The sequence below is a fragment of the Marmota flaviventris genome, chromosome 13 (genome assembly GCF_047511675.1).
Source record: "Marmota flaviventris isolate mMarFla1 chromosome 13, mMarFla1.hap1, whole genome shotgun sequence".
Taxonomy (NCBI): Eukaryota; Metazoa; Chordata; class Mammalia; order Rodentia; family Sciuridae; genus Marmota; species Marmota flaviventris.
Window position 1 is genome coordinate 97,587,464 of NC_092510.1, and position 19,357 is coordinate 97,606,820.

At 52.3% G+C, this 19,357-nt stretch overlaps 1 protein-coding gene across 1 annotated transcript; it reads left to right on the top strand.

The window, feature by feature from the left end:
* Positions 1 to 4,778: 4,778 nt before the first annotated feature.
* Positions 4,779 to 18,624, top strand: Slc27a4 (solute carrier family 27 member 4). The gene is made up of 13 exons (XM_027943519.3): positions 4,779 to 5,056; positions 6,321 to 6,487; positions 7,809 to 8,203; positions 10,436 to 10,594; positions 11,681 to 11,750; positions 11,844 to 11,935; positions 12,900 to 13,009; positions 13,271 to 13,480; positions 13,649 to 13,775; positions 14,994 to 15,131; positions 15,339 to 15,503; positions 15,587 to 15,733; positions 17,776 to 18,624. Exons 2-13 carry the CDS (start codon positions 6,327 to 6,329, stop codon positions 17,931 to 17,933), a joined length of 1,932 nt encoding a protein of 643 aa, XP_027799320.1. The 5' UTR covers positions 4,779 to 5,056; positions 6,321 to 6,326; the 3' UTR covers positions 17,934 to 18,624.
* Positions 18,625 to 19,357: the final 733 nt, after the last annotated feature.

A 19,357-nucleotide genomic window follows, 5' to 3' on the forward strand; every position in this document is an offset into this window, starting at 1 on the left:
CTGAACTCAGGGATCCTCTACCACTGAGTTACAACCCAGTCTTTTTTTTTTTTTAAGATAAGGTCTCACTAAATTGCTCAGGTTGGCATCGAACTTGCTATCCTCCTGCCTCAGCCTCCTGAGTCCCTGTGATATGGTTATGTGACACCACACCTGGCTGGGCCCTTAGAGTTTTTCAGGGCCAACTTTGTTATTGTGTGGATTTGTCACCTGGAGCCCAGAAATTAGGCAGAGAATTGCTTAATATTAACTAGAACACAGGCCACAGGCTTCCAGGTTGGTTTTCCTATTCCTCAGTTTCCCAATCTATAATAATGACCACAGTTTATTTACAACTATACTATGGGCCAAGCAGCACTATGCACTTGAGATGCATCATCACAATGACACTTCAAGGTGGCCACCCAGAGGTAGGGGGTACTGTTACTTTGATTTTACCACTGAACTACATCTCCATCCCTTTTTACTTTTTATTTGAAGAGAGTGTCTTGCTAAGTTGTCCAAGATGGCCTTGCAATCCTCCAGTGGCTGGGATGACAGACATGCACCATGGGGCCCCATTTACTTGCTTTACTAATGAGGCAACAGGAACAGAACTGGGGCTGGAACCAGGGTTATCTGAAGGCCTTTCTAGAAAGCCACATGAGCACCTGCCCAGCCCTGGCCTTACCTGTGGCCACCATGTCCTGTCCTGGGCTCCTGCTGGCAGAAGGAGGGTGCTGGAGGCTGAGAATGTGGGCTTCTTTAAGAGAGAAGGCTTGGGCTGGAGATGTAGCTCCAGTGGTAGAGCACCCCTGGGTTCAAGCCCTAGCACCATAAAAACAAACCAACCACAAAAATAGGGAAACCTTGTGCTGACTCCCTGAATTCCTACAGAAGGCAAGAGGTAGAGGCAAGTTCCCTGTGTTTCACCCACCTGCAGGACAATGTAGGCTGCCTTTGCAGACCTGCCTGGTCTGCATTAAAAAATGAAATGGGCTGGGGATGTGGCTCAGTGGTTTAGTGCCCCTGGATTCAATCCCTGGTACCAAATAAACAAATGATAGAATAAAATGAGGAGAGCAATACACCTGCTTCACAGCAGTGCCATTGGGAAATTTTGGTGTCTAGGGCACCTACCCCACTGCAACTCAGTTGAAGTCAGGTGCCAAGGTGGCGGGTAGATCAGATTCAGATGGCCTTCTCTGCACATCTGGATCACACCTACTCTAGCCCTGGGCCATTATAGCACTTGCCAGAGGGAATCAGACATCCACATTGACTGGGATGAAGTCTGGTCTAACCATAGGGTGGCATTAGTGTCACCTATGAGTGAAGAAAAACAATACTGTAATAGCTATGACATTGTTTTTAACATAGCCTGTGAGGCCACCTTCTATCTGGAAACTTCCATTTTCTAATAAATCTTGATTGCCTTATCCTTCTTCCCAAAACACACCAAACTTCTTGCCTTTGGGAACAGCACTCTGTCTCTGGGTAGTTAAGTGGGCAGCTCCTTGTCACTCATATCTCTGCTCAAATGTGACCTCAGGCCTTCCCTGACCACCCCATCTGAGGAAGAATATAGCAAGGACTTAGTACTTCATTGTTGAGCAAATGGAGGCCAGGCCCTTGCTAGCCTGCTACAGTCAAGTCCTCATTCAATTCCCTTAGTAACCCCTGAGACACTGATGGTAGCTCACTTTACCGATGAAGACCAACTCTCAGGTTTAGGGAATCTTCTGGGGTCACAGCTAAACTGAGGTCGTGAGTTCTCTCCCAGTAATCCAGGAAAATTCTCCTTAGGTAGTGGGCTTCGGGTGTCAGTCAGTGGTAGAGCACTTGCCTTGAATGTACAAGGCAAGGTCCTGAATTCCATCCCTATCCCTAGCGCTGCAAAAAAAAAAAAAAAAAAAAAAAAGAAAGAAAGAAACTCTGAGAATAAGCATAGGTAGCTGGAGTCTGAGCCAGGTCTGGGTATACAAGCTCAAAAGACACACAGACCTGGGCCCACTGCTGCCCAGTTCTGCTCCCTTGCCATAGTCTCATCAGACTGTAAACCTGTTTCCTCCCCTTAAAATGGGGAGAAGCTGGGTGGGTGGCACATGACTATAATCCCAGCAGCTCAGGAGGCTGAGGTAGGAGGATCACAAGTTCAAAGCCAGCCTCAGCAACTTAGTGAGGCCCTAAGTAACTTAGCAAGACCCTATCTCAAAATTTAAAAAATAAAATGGGCTGGGGGTGTGGCTCAGTGGTTTAATGCCCCTGGATTCAATCCCTGGTACCAAATAAACAAATGATAAAATAAAATGAGGAGAGCAATACACCTGCTTCACAGCAGTGCCATTGGGAAACTCAGTAAAATGGTGCATGGTCAGTGTTTATTAACGTATTGTAAGCATTTAAGAAAAGGAAGTTGTCATTTGCCAGGAAGGTCCCTTGAGATCTTGGAAGTAAAGTCAAGCCAGAGGTATTATTTTGCACACACCCAGAGTGGGAGGATTTTTATAGCTCAGAGCTCTTCAGGCCAATGGAACAAATGTATTTGGTGTAAACACCTACTGTGTGCCAGGACCAAACGATCTCAGAGAGCCAGGGAGGCCAAGTTCCTCCATTTGAGCCCAAAGGTGAGTTGCTGGGTTTTGCACTGATATTTGTCCCCAATGTGGCACAGGATGGGAGTCGTGTCCGTGTCAAAGGAGCCCATTGTGAGGTCAGCCTAAGTTAGGGACACCCCTCAAATGACAGGACCCAGTCCTTGACCTTCTCAAAAATCCTCACTAGCTCTCCATTGCCCCTGGGATAAACTCAGGCTGGCACACAAGGCCTTCCTACTCGTTCTTTCCACCATGTGCTCCCACCACCGCCACCCTTGTGTTCTACTGCACAAGCCCACCAGTCTTGTCACTTCACAGACCTCTTCAGAGTGTGTGCCCAGTGCACATACTGGGAGTTAAGCAAGTGATCAGAACAGTGCCACTCTTGCCCTTGGAGCTATGTACTGAAGCCAGCCCTGAGGTAAGAGCTTGACTCCTATCATTTCCTTGAATCTTTAGTGGTCACAGAAGAAGGGGCCATGACAATGGTATTGCCATTGGACAGGTAAAGACACTGAGGCTCTGTGAGGAGAGATTTGCTCAGAGCTCAAAACTGGGGCTGGAAGTGCACCCCAGCTGTGTCTGCTGCTGTGCAAAGAGTACAGCTAAATAAATGGTCACAACAACTAGGCAGTGTTACACCAGATGCTACACCAGATGTACCCTGAGTGGTCAGAGAGGTCCCACTTACTCAAATCTTCACCTGCCCTCTCCCACCAGACCAAGCAATTTGAGGGCAGACTGTCCTTTTCCCTCTGTGTTCCCCTGCTTCCATACCTTGGCCTGGCCCATTGTCTAGTAGAGTATTGCCTTAGTTTCTTAATTTCTAGTCTGGGCAGAGGACAGCATGTGACTGGTCATCAGCAAATGACCTCAATAGTTGATTTGGAAATAAATGTGTTTATCCCCATAAATCCTTCTCCCTTTCACTCATTCAGCACTGCACCTCTGTAATATGCCAAGCCCTGTGGATACCATCAGAGATAATCTCTGTGTCTAAATTTTCATCTTATATATACTTCTGTGATCAATGAACCTTTAAGCTCCAATGTACCAAATGCTACTTCAAAAGCACCTGATGGGGGCTGGGGATGTGGCTCAAGCGATAGCGCATTCGCCTGGCATGCGTGCGGCCCGGTTTGATCCTCAGCACCGCATACAAAGATGTTGTGTCCCCCGAAAACTGAAAAATAAATATTAAAATTCTCTCTCTCTCTCTCTCTCTCTCTCTCTCTCTCTCTCTTTAAAAAAAAAAAAAAAAAAAAAGCACCTGATGGCTGGACAGGTGTGATGGCACACACTGGTAATTCCAGCAACTGTGGAGGCTGAGGCGTGAGGATCACAAGTTCCAGACCAGCCTCAGCAACTTAGCAAGGCCCTAAGCAACTCAGTGAGACCCTGTCTCGAAATAAAAAATAAAAATGGCTGGAGATGATGTAGCTCACCAGTTAAGTGCCCCTGGGTTGGATCCCCAGTACAAAAAAAAAAAAACCATGATGAGAGAATTTCTGCAGAGTCGGGCATAGATCCTGTGGTTCTTATGTTTATGTTTTATTGTTGGTACTGAGGATTTAACTCAGGGCGCTTTACCATTGAACTATATATTTGAGACAAGATGTCGCTAAATTGCTGAGAGCCCCAGCTAAATTACTGAGGCTGGCCCAGAACTCAGCCTCCATGTACCACCATGCCCAGATCCTCTTGAACCTTGTGAAGGTACTGGAGGAAGTAAAACAGCGACTCTGGTGGGACTCGAACCCGCAACCTTCAAATGGCCACTGCAGGTTTTGGCTAGAAGTCCCATGCGCTATCCACCGCGGCAGGTTTCCAGGACCTCCCACCGCTTTCCTCCGCCCTTTTAGAGCTCATCTAGATGTAGTGTTGGACCTTACTAAATTCTGCTGGGGCCGCGTAGCAGGCTAGGATTCTCTGCTGACCGTAAGAGTTAGAGTGTGCTTGCCTAAATCTCGCGCGGGATTATAGGAACAGAGGAACCAGCGGTAAACCGCCGGTTCCCCAAGCCTGGGGTTCTCTACGGCTGCACTGGTCTGTGTGCGACGCGGACTACAACTCCTAGCGTACTGCGCGCAGGGCCGGATTGAGTGGTGTGGACTACAACTCCCAGTATGCCGCGCGGCGGCACCGCCCAACGTCGCGGCGCGCGCAGGGCTGACTGAGCCGAGAGGCGTCCAGCGCGCTGGGCTGGGCTGGGCTGGGTTTGGCTGGGCTGGGCTGGTCAGCTTAGCGCCGATCCGCGCGGCCGGCTCAGAGGCTTGCCAGCCGCTGGGACCGAGCTGGAGGCGGTGCTGCGGGCCGGCACATCCCGTTTGGGTTGTGGGAGGCGGGCGCAGAGCCGGCCAAGCGCTGCTGGGTCTTGGCTCTGTGCGCCCAGGGGCGGCTGATGCCCCCAGCGCTCCCCTCTCCGCTGCTGCATCCGGGCCGCATCTGGACTGGGCGCCGCGCTGCGGAGCCGACGCCGGGTGAGCGAGGCGGGGCCGGTGGGACCCAGGGCTGGGAAACCTACCGGGCCGAGTAGGGGATGACGGCGGGGCGGACCTGGGGTGAGGGGCGCGCCCTGCCTCTCTGTCTCCCTGCCGGGACCTCTGCTACTCTAGCTGTCTAGGAGCAGGACCCCGGAAGGGGCCCCTCGGGAACTCGGCACCCCCTCCTCTTCTCCTTCCATTCTTCCTGAAGGGGTACCTGCCCTCCGTTCTGGCGGACTCTGGGAGGCCGGAGGTCTGAGGGCCTTGGAGTTCCTGGCATTGGGGTTGGGGACGTTTTAGCCCAGCCCCGCCCCCCACGTCGGGGTTTTGCTTTTCCCCGGGAGGAGGAGGTCTGTAGAGGCTCCCTGTGGTCCAGGCCATGTCCTCATATTGGCTCTCAGGCTGCTTTACAGCCTTGACCTTCAGCTCCTTCTAACAATAGGAAAACCCTAAGAAAAACTGTCCCTTCAGCTAGCTATTCCCTTGAACAAGTCCGCAAAGAGCCACGAATAGAGAGCCCAAGAGTCCTAATCTCAGCCCAGCCTTTGCAGCACCGTCAGCTTTTCCCCCTACCCTAAGCCCCATTCCTAAAGATTCATCTGAGTGGTTTGCTGGGGGGGCGGGAGTGTAGGGTGTGTCTTCAAGACCCTCTTCTCCCTAATTCATCTTTCTCCGTGGGCAGTCACCCTTAGGCACCTCCGGGCTCTAACCTGTTTACTGTGTCGCCCTCTATCGATCAGTACAATGGAGGCAGGACAATGCCAGAGTCCGTGGGCAGGGATTTGGCTGGGCTACCTTCCCAGGAAGCTGCCCCTTTCTGTGATGTAGTTTGGCCTGATCATTCCCCAGAACCTCCCTGGGCCGGGAATTGAGCTGGAGACACTTAAGTCAGTATCTATCCTCAAGGTGTTTTGATTAGGGTCCTTGGATGTAGGAGAGTGGACTGAAAACAGGTCTCACTAACCCATTGCACACAGCCAGAAACTGAGGCCTGAAGTGGAAAAGGGACCTGCCCAAGGTAACTTGGAAAGTGGTAGTTCAAGATAGGACTAGAGGCTAGAACAGTCTCCTGCTTGTCATCCCTGAAACTTACTTGAAGACCCTTTCAGCCACCAAAACCTTAAAAGGGAACTTTGTCCTCAGTCACCCAACTTGGGGTGACCAAGCCCTACCGTGTTTGTAATCACAGTGGAATGGGTGCCAGGACCTGGAAGTGTGTGGTCCTTGGGGACACAAATGTTTGACTGCCTTGTGCCTGCAGGCCAACATGCTGCTTGGGGCATCTTTGGTGGGGTTGATGGTGTTCTCCAAGCTGGTGCTGAGACTACCCTGGACCCAAGTGGGGTTCTCCCTGCTGCTTCTCTACTTGGGATCTGGTGGCTGGCGCTTCATCCGGATCTTCATCAAGACCTTCAGGCGTGATATCTTGTGAGTACTGGTCCAGTTCTTCCTGAGTTTCACCCTTCCTGGGTTCCTGATCCCTGTAATCTCCCCAGACAAGACCCCATGGTATCTACCAGTATAGGACACCTGGGACCCCAGAAGCCTCTGCTCCACACCTTACCCCTGGCAGTAATATTTGGTACCTCCATCTCCAAGGTCAAAGTCCTTCCTCAGGGAATCTCCCTAACTTGAAACTCCTTGGGCTGGGACACACACTGAATTCCAAGTATGTTGAAGAGAGATCGTGAGGACACTCTAGTTTATAACTAGGTGAAGAGGAACCCAGTGGGAAAGGACCTTTTCTTGGATTGGCACAAGCCTGAGAGGGCACAAGGGGCACTGAATTCTAGAACAAGGCTCCAAGTTAGATGCCTGGGAGAACCTGTTCCCTGCTGCTCTGCGCCAGGTCCTGTGCTGCTCCGAGGCCCAGAGAGGAACAAAGCAGACCTGATCTGCCAAACTTAGGCTAACCATGGGGATAAGGAGAGGACAAAGCAACTCCCTGAAGTGGCAGTACCATGCAGGCAAAGACCCTGGCAGTCTTGCTCACTCTTGTGTTCCAGGGCCCAGCATAGTGTACCATCCCCAAAACAGGCAACTCAGCCTTTGTCAATCTGGACTGATTACAGAAGGAGGAGGTATCAAGTGACCCTGCAGGAAGGGTGGTAGCAGCAGGAGCTGTGGGAGCAAGGAGCAGTGAGGGATGACCCCAGGCCAGGGGCTTGGGGTATCTAGAGGCCTCCTAGTGGAGAGGTGCCTCAAAGGTGGTAGAAGGAGGGGAGTCCAGCCTCAGGCACAGCACTGGAGACATAAAGACTGCAGAGCTCCAGAGTTTATGGGGTGGGTGGGGGGAACACAAGCACTAAGCATCCCCCCTGTGCTGGTCAACCCTGGGGATAAGGTGGTAAACAAGACAGAGGCCTGTCTTAGTTGGACTGACAGGGATTACCATAGTTTACTGTGGTGATAGGGGTTGGGGACAGTACAGGCTGCAGGAGGGGAGTAGGAGTTGGAACCAGACAGGCCTGCAGTTCAAGTCTCAGCTCAGCCTCATGGCACCTTTGAAGCCCGGGGTAAGCTGCAGCACCATGAGAGAATCTTTCTTCCTCCTATCAGGAGCGAGAAACCACACGACCTCTGGGTGTCATTGTGAGGTCTTGGTGAAAGGCTTGTGTGTGGCAGTGTCATGCATCTAGGAAGGACTGGCTTATGGCACTCAGGCTATTGGGCAGGAACCTGGGCCAGGGGTTTAGGAGGCCACTCTGCCAACCCTGGCAGTCACAGTTCATTGCTCACTTCCACACAGCGGCGGCCTGGTGCTCCTCAAGGTGAAAGCAAAGGTTCGACGGTACCTGCGGGATCAGAAAACTGTGCCCGTGTTGTTTGCCTCTACGGTACAGCGCCACCCCAACAAGACAGCCCTGATCTTCGAGGGCACAGACACCCACTGGACCTTCCGCCAGCTAGATGATTACTCAAGCAGCGTGGGCAACTTCCTGCAGGCCCGGGGCCTGGCTTCAGGCGATGTGGCTGCCCTTTTCATGGAGAACCGCAATGAGTTTGTGGGCCTGTGGCTTGGCATGGCCAAGCTGGGCGTGGAGGCGGCACTCATCAACACCAACCTCCGGCGTGATGCTCTGCGCCACTGCCTTACCACATCCCAGGCTCGTGCCCTTATTTTTGGTAGTGAGATGGCCCCAGGTGAGCTCCAGGGGGCAAAGGACAGGTGGCAGACCCAGGGGACCTTGCACAGACCACAGCTCCCTTCTAGGCCTGGGGGAGGCAATGTTGGCCTGTGGTTAAGGGCAGGGGCCCTGGAATCAGCTGATTTGAGCCTGCCAGGGAAGCTGGCAGTCCTGGATGAGAGGCAGGTACTCTGAGCGTCAGGTTCCACATCTGTAGCACCTGCCCCTACTGATCTTAAGGAGGTGGTTGCCCTGCCGCAGTGGTAGTCAGGGGGTTGGTACTGGTTCACCCTCAGGCATGATGGCTGCTATTCTTGTGACTGATTAGTCCTCACTTGCCTTATCTCTACAATGGGAACAAGAACTCACTCCCCGTCTCCTGGAGGAGCTTGCATTTCATGTGCTGCCACATTAGGTGCCAGCATGCTGAGCCTGGTGCTTTACAAGAGCAGCTCTGATCTTCACAAAGACTGGGGAGGGAGGGACTGTCATCTTGGCTTTATGGATGATGAGGTGAGTTTAGAGGGAAGAGCTTACCCAAGTTCACACAGCTGTAGGTGAGGACTGGGATTTTATTTTATTTATTTGTGATATCAAAGGACGCAGTCCTTTATATATGCAAGGCGAGCACTCTGCCACTGGGCTACAAGCCCAGCTCCAGGGCTCTTTATTTGTTTTTTTATTTGTCAATGGAGTTTATTTTATTTATTTATATGCGGTGCTGAGAATCCAACCCAGTGCCTCACACATGCCAGGCAAGCGCTTTACCACTGAGCACCAGCCCCAGCGCCCCCAGCCTCTTTTTTTTTGTAGTTATAGATGGACAGCATGCCTTCATTTTATTTGTTTATTTTTATGCGGTGCTGAGGATCAAACCCAGTGCCTCACATGTGCAAGGCAAGCACTCTGCCACTGAGCTACAGCCCCAGCCCTTTCCCCAGGCTCTTTTTAAATTTTATTTATTTATTTATTTATTTTGTATCGAGGAGTAAACTCGTGGCACAGTACCTCTGAGCTACATCTTCAGTTCTTGTTTTTTTGGTACCAGGGATTGAACTCAGGGGCACTCGACCACTGAGCCACATCCCCAGCCCTATTTTGTATTTTATTTAGAGACAGGGTCTCACTGAGTTGCTTAGAGCCTCACCCTTGCTGAGGCTGGCCTTGAACTTGCAATCTTCCTGACTCAGCCTCCTGAGCTGCTGTGATTACAGTGCACCACTGTACCCAGCATCCTCAGTCCTTTTTATTTTTTATTTTGAGATAGGATCTCTCTAAGTTGCTGAGGCTGGCCTGGAACTTGTGATCCTGCTGCCTCAGCCTCCTTCATTGCTCTGATTACAGGGGTGAGCCACCATGCCCAACAGAACTAGGATTTGATCTTGGGCTTTATCACAGTGTCCCTGTTCTTTCTCCCCACACTATGGCTGTTGTGGGATAATGGACAGGGAAGTTAAAATGCTGCAAGGGGCCAGGTGCAGTGGCATACAGCTGTAATCCCAGCAATTCTGGAGGCTAAGGCAAGAGGATCACACGTTTGAGGCCAGCCTCAGCAATTTAGTGAGACCCTCAGCAACTTAGCAAGACCCTGTCTCAAAAAATAAAAGGACTGGGGGTGTAATTAAGTAACTAAGCAGCAAAACACCCCTGTACCACCCCCCCAAAAAATGCTACAAGGGGAGAAGAAAGGATACAGTAGGTAGAGGAAAGAAGATTAGATGAATTAAGAGAAAACCAGAGTACCTCAGTGGTGTAGTGTTTGCCTAGCACACATGAGGCCATAGGTTTCAACCCAGCACCATAAAAATAAGTAGCAGCCAGAGAAAGTGAGGCCAAGTGAGCCAGCACTGTCCTGTGCCTAAGGTGAGTGAGTATCTGGACATCTGTGCAGTGCCTAGGAAAACAGAAGGTTCCACTTAGAGGAAATGGGGCCTTCTGACCCCCACTCCTGTCCACCAACCATACCCAGTACAGTGGGTAAGAGACCTTGGTATGAGCTCTCTCTTGTTCTCGGTGTGTCAGTTTCTTCAGCTCTAAAATGGGCTGTTGTTGGTACCTACTTCCTAGGGCTATAAGAATGAGAAAATGCACATAAGGAGCTCTCTGTGTAGTTAGCCAGCAGCTCATGGGGGCTGTTGCTCCTATAAACAGTAAAGGTACCTTACCCATCTCCCCCTCACATTAACCAGTCTCCCCTGGGAATGCACAGCCTCCTGGCCTGCCTGCTGACCTGTTCTGTCTCCCATAGCTGTATGTGAGATCCATGACAGCCTGGACTCCTCACTTATCCTTTTCTGCTCTGGCTCCTGGGACCCCAATACAGTGCCCATTGGCACAGAGCACCTGGACCCTCTGCTGGAAGATGCCCCCAAGCACCTACCAAGTCGCCCTGACAAGGGCTTCACAGGTGGGTCCCTCCTACTCCTCCTACCCCACTGGGCAGCCTTCCCCACCTCCTCCAGGCAGCTCCTCCAGGCAGCTCCCCCAGCTTCTCCTCTCTTCCTGTACACTCCAACCTGCTCAGTCCTTCAGCTCTTCCACTCTTACTTCCCTCCTTGTAAAGCCACCAATCTGCTGTGTAGTCTGGTGGTTCAAATCTTGGACTGTCTTATCAGGGCTCTCCAGCCTGTCTTCTGAGTCTCAGGTCCTCCAGCCATAAAATCAGGGATTATAACAGAATCTACTTCCTGGATTTATTTTGAGGGTTGAAAAAAATACAGTGGGTAAAGTTCTAAGGCTAGAGCATGGAAGGAGGAAGGGCTCAGTAACAGGTCATTGTCCTTGTCATCATTGTCTAACCTCTCCTATCCTGACTCTAGTACTTTTGTAAGTTGCTAGAGAGCAGGGCCTGTGGCTGGTCCACCCTGGTGCCCTCGTGCTGCGTGGAGCTGGCACATAGCAGGCAGGCAGAGCCTGAGATGGTTGCTATAAATGTGCAGAGTTGTCCAGTGCAGCTCCTGGCCTCCAGGAACATTATTCTGGCAGGGCTGAGCCTCCCATAGGAACTATAGTGTGACAGTTCCTAGTCAGAGCTGCAGGATGGAGTCAATAGATGTTCAGAAGTACAGAAGCTACACAGCACCCGCTTCCTGCAGCTAAGTCTTGGGGCAGGTATCCCTCCTTCCAAAACCTCAAACTGGCACCACCTCCTTCACAGAAGCCCAGGCCAATTGGTGCTACTGGTCTTCCTCAGGTCCTGTGTTTTCCCCTCCCCCACACTTGTCTCAGTACTGGAACTGCCTGTGTCCTCCTATAACTGTCCTGCTCAGCTGGGACATGTGAGAGAGTCTAGCACAGAGCAAGGCCCAGAAATTGTTTGTGGAAGGCATGGAAGCAGGCATTAGAACAGGGCAGCATCAGGCCATTGAAGAGGGCTTCCTGGAAGAAGCATGGTGGGAACTGGTATTGAAGGACACAGACATGGACACTATCCATCCCACTCTGCCCTGCCCTGTGGGGTGCCCTCTCAGTTGCCCTTGTGTGTTTTCTTCAGATAAACTCTTCTACATCTACACATCGGGCACCACAGGGCTACCCAAAGCTGCGATCGTGGTGCACAGCAGGTAAGGGGTGGGTGTCTCATACCCCAGGGTGGGGTGGGCATGGTGGGGCTGCAGGGCCTCCTCCCACCAAGCCCTGGCCCTTTGCCTTCCCAGGTATTACCGCATGGCTGCCCTGGTGTACTACGGGTTCCGCATGCAGCCTGATGACATTGTCTATGACTGTCTCCCCCTTTACCATTCTGCAGGTAAGCCTGGACCCACCCCGCAGCCTCCAGCACCCCCAATCTTTAGGAAGGCCACCTCATATAACTGCCCTGCTCAGCTGGGATCTGTGAGAGGGCCTAGAACAGGGCAAGGCCCAGAAATTGTTTGTGGAAGGCATAGAAGCAGGCATTAGAGCAGGGCAGCATCAGGCCATAGAGAGGCCTTCCTGGAAGAGGCAGTAGAAACACTTGAATTCAAATCTGAATTCAAATCCAGGCATGGCCAAAGGGTCTACCTCAGTCTTGTCCATTGAGGGTGACCACACCAGGCTCAGAGTGTGGGACCATGTTCTGGGGGCATCTGGGCTGACCTGTTTTCCAGTTGGTTTCCACAGATGTGCAATAGCATTGCTGCTTGGTTGAAGGGACTTGAGGGAAGGCAGCTTGAGAGAGCAGAGTCCCTGCCTCAAGGTGTTTAAGGGTGGTGTCCTGGCAGAATGGGTGATGGGAACCTATCTGACTCTAAAAAGGGGCATGGCCTGGTGAGTGGAGGAGGAGCAGGGAGCGCTCGAGCAGTGGTGGCAAGAGCAGCAGTGGGAGCCTGGGAGGACTCCTGGGAGAAGGCAGATGTGAGGTACAGAGGTCAGGCAGAGTAGCTAGGCCCCACCTGGCTGAAAATGGGATTGGGGCTGGCTCCAGAGTCCCCAGGGGGCAGGCTAAGGAGTGTGCACTTGATCCCAGAGACATTGGGAAGCCATGGAAGGTGCCTGAATGGAGACAGATATGATCAGTTAGGACAGGATGGGGAAAAGAGACCAGGGGACGGTGCCCGTGAAGAGGCAGGCCTAGGCAAGAGGCGGCCCTGGGGGCTGGGATGTGGCTCAGTGGTGGAGGACTTGCGTGGCGTGTGTGAAGCCTTAGGTTCAATCCCCTTCATGGCAAGAAAAAAGGAGGCTCTGGGGAATGGGTCTCTATCTCCTGAACTCTAGGCCCTCTTTGCCCTCAGGAAACATCGTGGGTGTTGGTCAGTGCTTGATCCATGGCATGACAGTAGTGATCCGAAAGAAGTTCTCAGCCTCCCGGTTCTGGGATGATTGTGTTAAATACAATTGCACAGTAAGTGAGAAGGGAAGGGAATGAGCAGTCCCTTGTCCCCTTGTCTCCCTCCCACTAACCACACTTTGGAATATCTTTCACACAATTGAGGTGGTTTAGAAGGGTTCACTGGGCAACATTCCTGTTGTTCAGATGGGAAGACTGAGGCCCAGAGAGGGATGGGATCACACGCCAGCCCCTGTGGAAGAGAGGGTCTTGAGATATGGGGGTGGGGGAGTGGGGCAACTCTGGGAGCCCAGACTCATACCAAGCCCACCCCAGATTGTGCAGTACATCGGTGAGCTGTGCCGCTATCTCCTGAACCAGCCGCCCCGGGAAGCGGAGACCCAGCACCAGGTGCGCATGGCTCTGGGTAACGGCCTCCGGCAGTCCATCTGGACCAACTTCTCCAGCCGCTTCCACATCCCCCAGGTGGCCGAGTTCTATGGAGCCACTGAGTGCAACTGCAGCCTAGGCAATTTTGACAGCCAGGTGCGGCCCAGGTTGGGGCCTGGTAAGGCTGCTATGGGGATGGACCATGGCAGAGGGGAGGGCAGAGTTCCACTGTGGGAGTTTGGGTGCCAGAGTTGCTCCTTGCCCCCATTGTCCACCTTGGGACCCATGGTGGCAGAGCCCCAGCCCAAGTCTTGGCCTTTGCAGGTAGGAGCCTGTGGCTTTAACAGCCGTATCCTGTCCTTTGTGTACCCCATCCGGCTGGTGCGTGTCAACGAGGACACCATGGAGCTGATCCGGGGACCTGATGGCGTGTGCATTCCCTGCCGGCCAGGTCTGCCTTGGGTGGGAATTGAGGATCAGAGGAGGAGTTTTTGTTCTGGGAGGGAGGTCGGCCATTGTGATTAGGTGGGGAGCGGGTTGTGACTAGTAGCCATCAGTCAGTCCTGCTCTGAGGGCTATAAACTGTTCACTTCTTTGTCCATCCTTTCACCATGTCATCCACCCATCAGTCCATTTGTTCATTTTCTTTTTGCAGGGCAGCACTGGGGATTGAACTCAGGGGCACTTGACCCCTGAGCCACATCCTCAGCCCTATTTTGTATTTTATTTAGAGACAAGGTCTCACTGTTTTTTAGCACCTCATTGTTGCTGAGGCTGGCTGCGAACTTGTGAACTTCTGCCTCAGCCTCCCGAGCTGCTGGGATTATAGGCATTTGCCATTGCACCCAGCTCATTTGTTCATTTTCATATTGACCCCGAAGGACCCTGAGTCTGGCCACCTAGAATTAGTCTTGTTTGGCCCCTTAGCCCTGTGCCATGGGAGAATTAGCTTCTCTGAGTCCTCTTGCCTGAGTCCTCTCTTCTGCAGATGGGACTGATGGTAGCACTGGCCCCATCAGGGCAACCTGAGGATTATGCATGATAAAGAACATAACGCTTTTTGAGTGGAGTCACGCCTGGAGCAGGAGCTCAGTGGTGCCAGCCTGTTCGGATGTCCAGTAGAGCCTGAGCCCCACTCACTGTTTATTTATCTTCCCATCCAGTTCAATAGACAGACATCACTGAGGATCCAGTTGTGTCAGACCAGCCAAGATGAACACCTTGCCCTCAGCAAGCTCCAGGCTGGAGGAGAAATGGGGCATTTCTTTTTTTTCTGTGTGTGTGTGCGCACGCGCATAAGGGATTGAATCCAGGGCTTCATACATGCTAAGCACACATACTACCACGAGCTACACCCCCATCCCCCAGAAATAGGGCACTTCTATGGCAAGCAGTATGAATCAGATTAGTTCAAGATGTAGGGAGCCAAGCACAGTAGCCCATGCCTGTAATCCCAGCCACTCGAGAGGCTGAGGCAGCAGAACTGCAAGTTCGATGCCAGCCTGGGCAACTTAATGAGACTCTGTCTCAAAATAAAATAGTTGGGTTCAACCCCTTGTACCAACTGGGGGTAATAAAAGGAAAACCAAAAAGAATGTAGGATGTGTCTGGGGAAGACAGGTGGATGAGGCCTCCTAGGACAAATTTGACTCTGCCTTTCCTGCCCCAGGCCAGCCGGGCCAACTGGTAGGCCGCATCATCCAGCAAGACCCTCTGCGCCGCTTTGATGGCTACCTCAACCCGGGTGCTAACAACAAAAAGATTGCTAAGGATGTCTTTAAGAAGGGGGATCAAGCTTATCTCACTGGTGGGTTCCTGACCCTTTGCTACCACTTTCAGAGGGGCAGGGGTTGGTGAGGGACCTTCTGCTATCTTCGGAGAACACCTGCCCAGGACTCCCCTGTCTCAGCCCCTGTGGTCAATCACATCCTTAGGCTTCAGCAAAGACTGCCTGGCTCAAGCCCCTGGGCCAGAGCTGGGCAGCCCAGGTCCTGCTCACCAAAGCCCTCCCTAGGTGACGTGCTGGTGATGGATGAGCTAGGCTACCTGTATTTCCGAGATCGCACAGGCGACACATTCCGCTGGAAAGGGGAAAACGTGTCGACCACCGAGGTGGAGGGTACACTCAGCCGCCTACTGGACATGGCTGATGTGGCTGTATATGGTGTTGAGGTACCAGGTATGTTGGGGGGGGTGGTGGCATGCTGGGAAGTGCCACAAGTGAGCATTGCTGGGGCTCATGGTTCATCTTCCTGTCTACAGGAACTGAAGGTCGGGCCGGAATGGCTGCCGTGGCCAGCTCCAGAGGTAGCTGTGACCTGGAGCACTTTGGAGAGGCCTTAGAGAAGGAGCTGCCCCTGTATGCCCGACCCATCTTCCTGCGCTTCCTGCCTGAGCTGCACAAAACAGGTATGTCCCTTCCTTGCTCCAGCTCCTGGGTACTAGGCCTGGGCCTTTCCACTCCTTTCTAGAGAAACCAGTGGCTGGCATTTGACCTTCGCCCACAGCCTTGCCAGGTAGTTGGTAAACTGCCCTCCCTTGTGGAAGTGAACAAACTTGTCCCTCAGAAGAGGAGGTTCACCAATCATTAGTGGGACAAGTCACTGATAGAGTATCTGGCTCTGGGCTGAGCCTTGGGGAAACAGGTAAATTCTGACTGGACCTCTGCCGCCTTAGAGCTTTTAGAACTGGAAGGGAAGCAGCTCCAGGACAAGGAATTCCAAAAATAAGGAGTGAACTGCAGATTAGGCTCACAGAAAAGTGAATGAAGGGGCATTTGGGATGACTGGAGAGCTCCCTTGAGGAGGTGACATCTCAGCTAAGACCCAAATGAAAAAGAGGACCTTATAGGGGTGGGCAACATTCCAGGCTGTGGGAACAAGTGTGAAGTCTCCAAGACAGGAAGGAATGGCAGTGCTGAAAGAATGAAAGGAGGAGGCTACAAGAGGGGCAGGCAGAGGGGTAAGGTGGGTGAGAGAGGGGGTACAGGAGCTAGAAGCCCAAGGCCTAGGCCAGGGGGGAGTGTGACTATCTCAGAACAGCAGGGAAGTGTAGGATCCAACACCACAGAAGTGTAGGATCTTTGTAGGATACAATCTAATGAGGTTACTACTCTGCTCAAAGATCCTGGCTGCTGGATGGAGAGTGGGATAGGACTGCAGGGGGAACAGGAGATGAAGGAAAGGCTGTCATAGCCTCCTGGTGAGCTGTGGTCACATGCAGGGCAGTGCCATCCTTCTGTTGGTCCTCTGATAGCTCTCAGGAGTTCCTAGTGGGTAGGAGGTACAGAGGTTCCTGCCCAGACCTGCCTGTGTTTTCCTTGCTGGTCCTTGCTGTCCCTTGTAGAATCTTCCCTTTGTCAAGCCTCTCTCTGGCTACACACCCTTGGGCCACATCTGCCTGGATGCCCCCAATGGTGGTCATCATGTGAGCCGCTCCTAGATGGCAAGCCTTCCCCCACTGATGTGGGCACCTGGACCTGGGAGAGCACCTGTAGCAGTGGGAAGGACCTAGGGCTTCAGTGTGGCACAGAAAGAGAGCAGTGGTGCCAGGCTGAAGCCATAGACTGCTCATCCCCTGAGGACTGATACCTGTGACTTCTGTTCTGTCCAGGAGAGGCAGGCTTGGGCCTCAGCTTCCACATGGCTTTGCTGAAGAACAGCTGGCTTCCAAAGCACTTCAACTACTTTATTTACTAACAATTCTGTGGGTCAGAAGTTTGGGAGCCAAATTCAACTGAGCAATTCTGTTGGCCTTGCCTAGGGGTCATTCCAAGAGCTACCATCACTTAGGGACTCAGGCCAGGAGAGTCTAAGGTAGTCTCACATCTGGCTCTGGGCTGGTCACTTGTGCAGCACTGACCAGCAGAACTGAAGTGATAGAAATGTTTGCTGTCTCAGCAGTACAGTATATATTAGCCCTGCAAAGCTGTTCATCATTTGAGATGTGGCTGTTGTGACTAAAGAACTAAAATCCAAATTTTTTTTTCCAAATTGTGTTTAATGTTAATTAACTTTAAATAGCCACATAGGGGGGCTGGGGATGTAGCTCAAGTGGTAGCGCGCTCGCCTGGCATGCGTGCGGCCCGGGTTCGATCCTCAGCCCCACATACAAACAAAGATGTTGTGTCCGCCGAAAACTAAAAAATAAATATTAAATAAATAAATAAATAAATAGCCACATAGGGCATTGACTACCCCCACAGGACAGTGCCAGTCTAGAGGCCTCATCTCTGCTGCATGCAGCTTCTCATCCTTCTGAAGGCTGGACTGGCCTCAGGGCACCCCCAGGAGGTGGGGAAAGAGCAGCAATGCCCTTTGAGACCTAGACTGACCTAAGACATCGCTTTGGCCGCATTCTGTTGGTCAGAGCAAGTCACGAGGCCAGTCCAGATTCGAAGGGGTTGAGAAAGACTCGAGCTCCTGTGCTGAGTTGTCCTCTTCATTTCCCAGGGACCTACAAGTTCCAGAAGACAGAGCTACGGAAGGAGGGCTTTGACCCAGCTGTTGTGAAAGACCCGCTTTTCTATCTGGATGCCCGGAAAGGCTGCTATGTCCCGCTGGACCAAGAGGCCTATGCCCGCATCCAGGCAGGCGAGGAGAAGCTGTGATTTGCCCCCCACATCCCTCTGAGGCCAGTGATGCTGGATCCAAAGCCTCAGCTTCCACTCAGAGGGGTCCTGGGTGATGCCAGACCAAAGCAAGCAGGGCCACACCTCCTCCCTGAGGTGCTGACCCCTCCCTCCACAACTGCCAAGTGACTCACTGCCGCCTCCACACCCTTGCATAAGCTTTCTGTGAAAGCTGCATGTCCAAGTGATCTTCTGGGCCCCAGGCTGAGACTAACGGGGGGCCGCCTCAGGATGTCGTCTTGGGTCAGGCAGGGCAGGGAGAGGCATAGGGGTCACAAAGCTCCCTCCAAAGAACAGGGGCTTTTCATAAACGGGACCAAGGCAGAAGCCTCCAGACTCAGGAAGCCAAGCGATTGGGCAGGAACAGTAATGGCCATCAATCTGATGACCAGAAAGAATCTGCCCCAGAGCTGCCCACCCCTCTAGGTGGAGAGGAGGAAGACCCGACGTGGCCCCACCATACCTCACCTGCAGCAGGAGGTCAGGACACCAACCCTTATCTCTCCAAACCCCTACATCTTCATCTGCTTGGGGGGTACCTGGCTGTCTTACAGGCCCTGTCTGTATGGGTCAGCGTCACTGTCTCCATCTCCTTCCTGGCCTGGCTATGAGAGGAGGAGGAATGGGAGGGTGGCCTTCAGGCCAATAAACTCTGCCTTGATGCCTCCTATCCTGTGTGCATTCCACCTGAGCCCATCCTCCCCTGGAGCCCCCAGTCTGCTCAGGCCCTACTTTCTGCTTATCTGGCCCATTAACTAACTTGTCCACTGACTCATTTGGACTTAAAGGTAGAGCAGGTAAAGTGAAATGCCACAGCCCTTGCTTATGTGCTGGCTTAGATGGGGGCAGTTCCCACCAAGTCTGGCAAGGTATTTGTTTTAACAGCTTGAGCTTCAAAGTCCAGACCAGCTGTCACTCAAAAGCGGAAGCTTAGCCAGGCATGGTAGCGCATGCCTGTAATTCCAGTGGCTCATGAGACTGAGGCAGGAGGATCACAAGTTCATAGCCAGCCTCAGCAACAGTGAGGTGCTAAGAAACTCAGTGAGACCCTGTCTCTAAATAAAAATACAAAATAGGGCTGGGGATGTGGCTCAGTGGTCAAGTGCCCCTGAGTTCAAACCCAGGTACCAAAAAAACAAAGCAGAAGCTTGTGGCCTTGGACCAGGTATGGTGGCATATATCTGTAATCCCAACAAATCAGGAAGCTGAGGCAAGAGGTTCCCAAGTTGGAGGCCAGCCTGGGCACCTTAGTGAGACCCTGTCTAAAAAAGGGCTGGAGATGTAATTCAGTTCCAGAGTGCCCCTGGATTCAGTCCCCAGTACCACAAATACACAAACAAAAAGCATTCAGAAGGCAAAAAAGGCCATTATAAGGAAGAGGGTGCCTGGGCTTTGAGGGGAAG

Coding starts and splice junctions, on each gene's coding strand:
- Slc27a4 (XM_027943519.3), top strand. CDS start 6,327: ATGCTGCTTGGGGCATCTTTGGTGGGGTTGATGGTGTTCTCCAAGCTG. Junction 8,204..10,435: donor TGGTAGTGAGATGGCCCCAG/GTGAGCTCCAGG, acceptor TGTCTCCCATAG/CTGTATGTGAGATCCATGAC. Junction 11,751..11,843: donor GCGATCGTGGTGCACAGCAG/GTAAGGGGTGGG, acceptor TTGCCTTCCCAG/GTATTACCGCATGGCTGCCC.